General features: G+C 53.1%; 1 protein-coding gene across 1 annotated transcript; it reads left to right on the top strand.

The window, feature by feature from the left end:
• Window positions 1-558: 558 nt before the first annotated feature.
• LOC121026403 (uncharacterized) lies at window positions 559-4,264 on the top strand. The gene is given in 4 exon segments (XM_040469264.1): window positions 559-1,080; window positions 1,082-3,134; window positions 3,137-3,306; window positions 3,980-4,264. Coding segments are annotated over 4 exon segments (2,808 nt in total). The 3' UTR covers window positions 4,043-4,264.
• Window positions 4,265-5,255: the final 991 nt, after the last annotated feature.

The raw sequence follows: 5,255 nt of genomic DNA, 5'->3' as shown, positions 1-5,255 counted from the left end.
GTGCAGGTAGGGGATTGAGCTCGAGCTAGCTCGAATAAAGGCTCTTTGCTTTTGCATCAGACTCGGCTCCCTAGTGGTCTTTGGGAATCACGAATTCTGGGCATAACATTTGGGGGCTCGTCCGGGATCCCCAAGACCCCCGAGGGATCCCCGACCCAGAGAGCCTGACTGGCCACGGTTAGTGTCTGTTTGTTCGGTCTTTTCTGTGTGAGCTCGTTTCTGGAATTCTGGTAGTGCCCGACGCAGTCTAAGTGGACGCACTGGAGGACCACGGGCCGGGAGTTTTGGAAGACGTTCCGATTCTCCCTTCTGGAGGGACGTGGAATCCCCTCAAAGGTCTGAGACGAGGCGGGTCGCTCCCGCTGGTCGGCGTGAGGCCGTCGTCTTTGGAGGGACGTGGAATCCCCTCATCGGTTTTGGAGGGACATGGAATCCCCTCAAAGGTCTAAGCTAGCTTGCAGTTTTGCTTCCATGGAGTTGGAAGACTTTCTAGGGGCCCTCTGTTTGTCTGTTTTTGTGTTTCTCTGTTTTGCTCTGTGGACTTACTGGACGGACGTTATGGGACAGACTCAGACTACTCCTCTAAGTATTATGATTGATCACTTTAAGGATGTGAGGGGAAGAGCTAACAACCTCAGTGTGGAAGTACGAAAGGGTCGGTTGCAGTTTTTTTGTTCTAGCGAGTGGCCAACTTTCAATGTCGGATGGCCACCAGAGGGGACCTTCGACCTCCCTACCATCCACCGAGTCAGGAGTATCATCTCTCAGCCTAAGACGGGCCATCTTGATCAGCTCCCTTACATTATCACTTGGCAGGACCTTGTAGAAGACCCACCCTCTTGGCTTAAGCCCTTCCTAACCCTGCTCCCTCCGGAGCCAAAACCCATTCTTGCTTTGCAGGAGACAGAGAAGAGGAAAAGTCTTACCCAGCCTTCAGCACCCCTCTACCCTGTCCTACAGGGGGGTACTGAAGAAGAATTAACGTTACCTCCCCCATATAACCCCTCTAGGATGCCGGAAGAACACCATCCGCCTCCCCCTCCGGGGGAGGCAGACGCTGTTCCGAGAGCGGGAGGCGTTTCACGCTCCAGGGGGAAGCCCGCCCTTTACCAGACAAAGGGCTCAGAGGGGGCAATCCGCCTCCGCGGCCGTCGACTCCACTATTCTGCCCCTGCGAGCCACCGGACCCCCAGACGCGGAGGGGAATCAGCCCCATCACTATTGGCCTTTCGCCACTAGTGACCTCTACAATTGGAAAGCTCAGAATCCTAAGTTTTCCGAGAAACCGGCAGGGCTTATTGATTTATTAGACTCTGTTCTTTTTACCCATCAGCCCACGTGGGATGATTGCCAGCAGCTTTTGCAGGTCCTGTTCACGACTGAAGAAAGAGAAAGAATCCTCAGTGGGGCCTGAAAACTAGTTCCAGGCGCAGACGGGAATCCCACCACCAACCAGGCTCAGATAGATGCCTCCTTCCCCTTAACTCGGCCCCAGTGGGATTTCAACATGGCAGAAGGTAAGGAGAGGCTCCGGGTCTACCGCCAGACTCTAATGGGGGGTCTCCGAATGGCTGCTAGAAAGCCAACCAATTTGGCCAAGGTAGGAAATGTACAACAGGGAAAAGATGAATCTCCGGCTGCCTTTTTAGAACGGATCATGGAGGCATTCCGTACCTATACCCCCATGGATCCAGAGGCTCCGGAAAGCAAGGCAGCTGTTATCATGGCCTTTGTAAACCAATCGGCCATAGACATTAGGAGAAAATTACAGAAAATAGATAGACTAGGAGAAAAAAGTCTGCAGGACTTACTGGTGGTAGCCGAAAAGGTATATAATAACCAGGAGCCTCCTGAGGACAAGCAGGCTCGCGCCATGGCGGCTGCCAGCAGTAAGCAGACTCGAGACCTGGCCAGAATACTACTAGCTACCACTGCTGACTTCCCCGAGGAACGAGACCGCTGTCTCCGGCAGCTGGCAGACGACACAAGAAAAGGTAAAAGCACCACCAAGGGGGGGAAGCAGAGGCTGCAGAAGGATCAGTGCGCATACTGCAAGGAGATAGGGCATTGGGCCCGAGATTGTCCAAAAAGAGCTGGCGGGAAGGAAAGCAAGACTGATCGAGTAAAAGTCCTAGAGCTGGATGAACTAAGTGATTAGGGGAGTCAGGGTTCGGACCCTCTCCCCGAACCCAGGGTAACTCTTAAAGTGGAGGGGACCCCTATTGACTTCCTTGTTGACACCGGAGCACAACATTCAGTCCTCCGCACCCCACAAGGAAAACTAGCTAGCAAGAAGTCCTGGGTACAAGGGGCAACTGGTATGAGCCAGTATTCATGGACTACCCGAAGAACAGTAGATTTGGGAACGGGCCGGGTATCCCACTCCTTTATGGTAATACCAGAATGCCCCTACCCGCTGTTAGGACAGGACTTACTGACCAAGATTGGAGCTCAGATAACTTTCAGACAAGGGGGGCCTCAGGTCACCGATGGCAAGGGCCACCCCATCCAGGTCCTGACCATGAAACTGGAGGATGAATACCTCCTCCACCAGGAGGTGCTCCCGAGAGAGAATAATATAGACAGATGGCTACAAGAATTCCCCTCGGTTTGGGCAGAGACGGGGGGGATGGGACTAGCCGCTCACAGGACCCCAGTCCTGGTAGAGCTCAAGCCAGGAGAGAGTCCGGTAAGGATCAAACAATACCCCATGTCTCAGGAGGCCCGGAAGGGGATCCAGCCACACATCCGGAGACTACGAAGCCTAGGGGTACTAGTTCCTTGCCAGTCTGCCTGGAACACCCCCTTACTGACGGTCAAAAAGCCTCACACAAATGACTACCAACCGGTACAAGACCTCCGGGAAGTAAATAAGAGGGTCGCGGACATACACCCAACTGTTCCCAACCTATATACTCTCTTGAGCTCCTTAGCGCCCTCCAGGGTCTGGTATACTGTACTAGATTTAAAGGACACCTTCTTCAGTCTGCCGCTGGCACCCCAGAGCCAACCCTTGTTCACCTTCGAGTGGCATGATCCGGAGGAGGGCTACAGTGGGCAACTCACCTGGACACGGCTACCTCAGGGATTCAAAAATTCACCCACCATCTTCGACGAGGCACAACACGACGAGGTGAGTACAGAAGGGAGCACCCTGGCCTCACCCTCCTACAGTACGTAGATGACATCCTGATTGCTGCCGACACGGCCAAAGACTGTGAGCGAGGGACCCAGGACCTGCTGGCTACCCTGGGGGCCTTAGGATACCGGGAATCCGCGAAGAAGGCTCAGATATGCAGGGAGAGGGTAAGTTACTTGGGATATATCCTGGAGGGCGGACAGCGGCGGTTATCAGAAGCCAGAAAAGAAACTGTCCTAAAGATCCCTACTCCCACCTCCCAAAGAGAAGTGAGGGAATTCCTAGGATCAGCCGGCTACTGCCGCCTCTGGGTTCCAGGTTTTGCTGAGATCGCCAGGCCCCTATATGAAGCTACCAAAGAGGGGAAAACATTTAAATGGGCTGAAAAAGAAGAAACTGCCTTTAATCAGTTAAAAAAGGGCCTCCTAAGTGCCCCAGCCCTGGGCCTACCAGACATTACGAAGCCCTTCCACCTCTTTGTAGACAAACATAAGGGAATAGCAAAAGGGGTTCTAACTCAAGCCTTAGGCCCCTGGAACCGTCCAGTGGCTTACCTGTCCGAGAAACTAGACCCAGTCGCTGCCGGCTGGCCGCCATGCCTAAGAATTATTGCAGCGACAGCACTTCTAGTCAAGGATGCAGACAAACTGACCCTAGGACAGGAGATCTGGATCACGACCCCACACGCCATTGAAGGTGTCCTGAAACAGCCTCCGGATAGATGGATGAGCAACACACGTATGACTCATTACCAGAGCCTCCTACTCAACCCTCCAGGAGTGCGGTTCCACCCCAGTGCAGCCCTCAATCCTGCAACTCTGCTGCCCGACCCTGACCTAGGTGCTCCACTACATGACTGTGCGGGAATCCTGGAACAAGTACATGGATTCCGGACGGACCTGACCGACCGGCCCCTCCCCGATGCTGAGGCTACTTGGTTCACTGATGGCAGCAGCTTTGTGCGAGACGGACACAGGTATGCGGGTGCAGCGGTGGTCACCGAAACGGACACCGTATGGGCGGAGGCTCTACCCTCTGGAACGTCAGCCCAGCAAGCAGAGCTCATAGCCCTCACCAAGGCACTGATGCTGGGAGCTGGAAAACGGCTTAACATCTACACAGACAGCCGTTATGCATTTGCCACAGCTCATATTCATGGGGCAATTTATCAGGAGAGGGGGTTACTGACGGCAGAAGGACGGACTATAAAAAATAAGGAGATACTTAACCTGCTTACAGCCTTATGGCTTCCTGCCAAGCTAGCCATTATCCACTGCCAAGGGCACCAAAAAGCTGATAACCCAGTAGCTAGAGGTAATCGAAAGGCTGACCAGGCAGCCAAGGCAGTAGCCCTTACTCCAGTCCCCACCATGACCATACAACTACCAGACCCGGGAGACCCAGTTTTACCAGACCAGCCCAAATACTCCCAGGAGGAGTTACAGCGGATCAAGAAACTCCCTATGGCCCAGGAGATAAAGGGATGGTGGTATACACCTAACAAGGAGCTCGTGTTGCCAGACCAGCTCGGAGTCTCAATATTAGAGCACATGCATCGGTCTACTCACATGGGGGCCCGAAAATTAAAAGACTTAATCCGACATGCCGGAATTAAGATTCACCAACAGGACACCAAAATAGAGCAAGTTGTATCTGCCTGCAAGACCTGCCAACTCACCAACGCGAGGGCCACATCAAATAAAAAAGGAACCAGGCTCAGAGGCACCAGACCGGGAGCCCAATGGGAAGTCGACTTCACTGAAGTCAAACCAGGAAAGTATGGTTTTAAATATCTTTTAGTATTTACAGACACCTTCTCTGGCTGGGTGGAGGCATACCCAACCAAGCATGAAACGGCTCAGACGGTGGCTAAGAAGCTACTAGAAGACATCTTACCCAGGTATGGTTTTCCTGCTATGGTAGGATCAGACAATGGACCAGCTTTTATCTCGCAGGTAACACAGGCAGTAGCCAAGGCGGTGGGGGCAAACTGGAAATTACATTGTGCTTATAGGCCCCAGAGCTCAGGACAGGTAGAAAGAATGAATAGAACCCTAAAAGAGACCCTTACCAAATTAACCATGGAGACTGGCGGGGACTGGGTGACTCTCCTACA

This window comes from Herpailurus yagouaroundi, unplaced genomic scaffold, assembly GCF_014898765.1.
Source record: "Herpailurus yagouaroundi ecotype Mexico unplaced genomic scaffold, PumYag 94387, whole genome shotgun sequence".
Lineage (NCBI taxonomy): Eukaryota > Metazoa > Chordata > Mammalia > Carnivora > Felidae > Herpailurus > Herpailurus yagouaroundi.
Note: the sequence above shows the minus strand (reverse complement) of the source record. Positions and strands in the feature narration are given on the sequence as shown.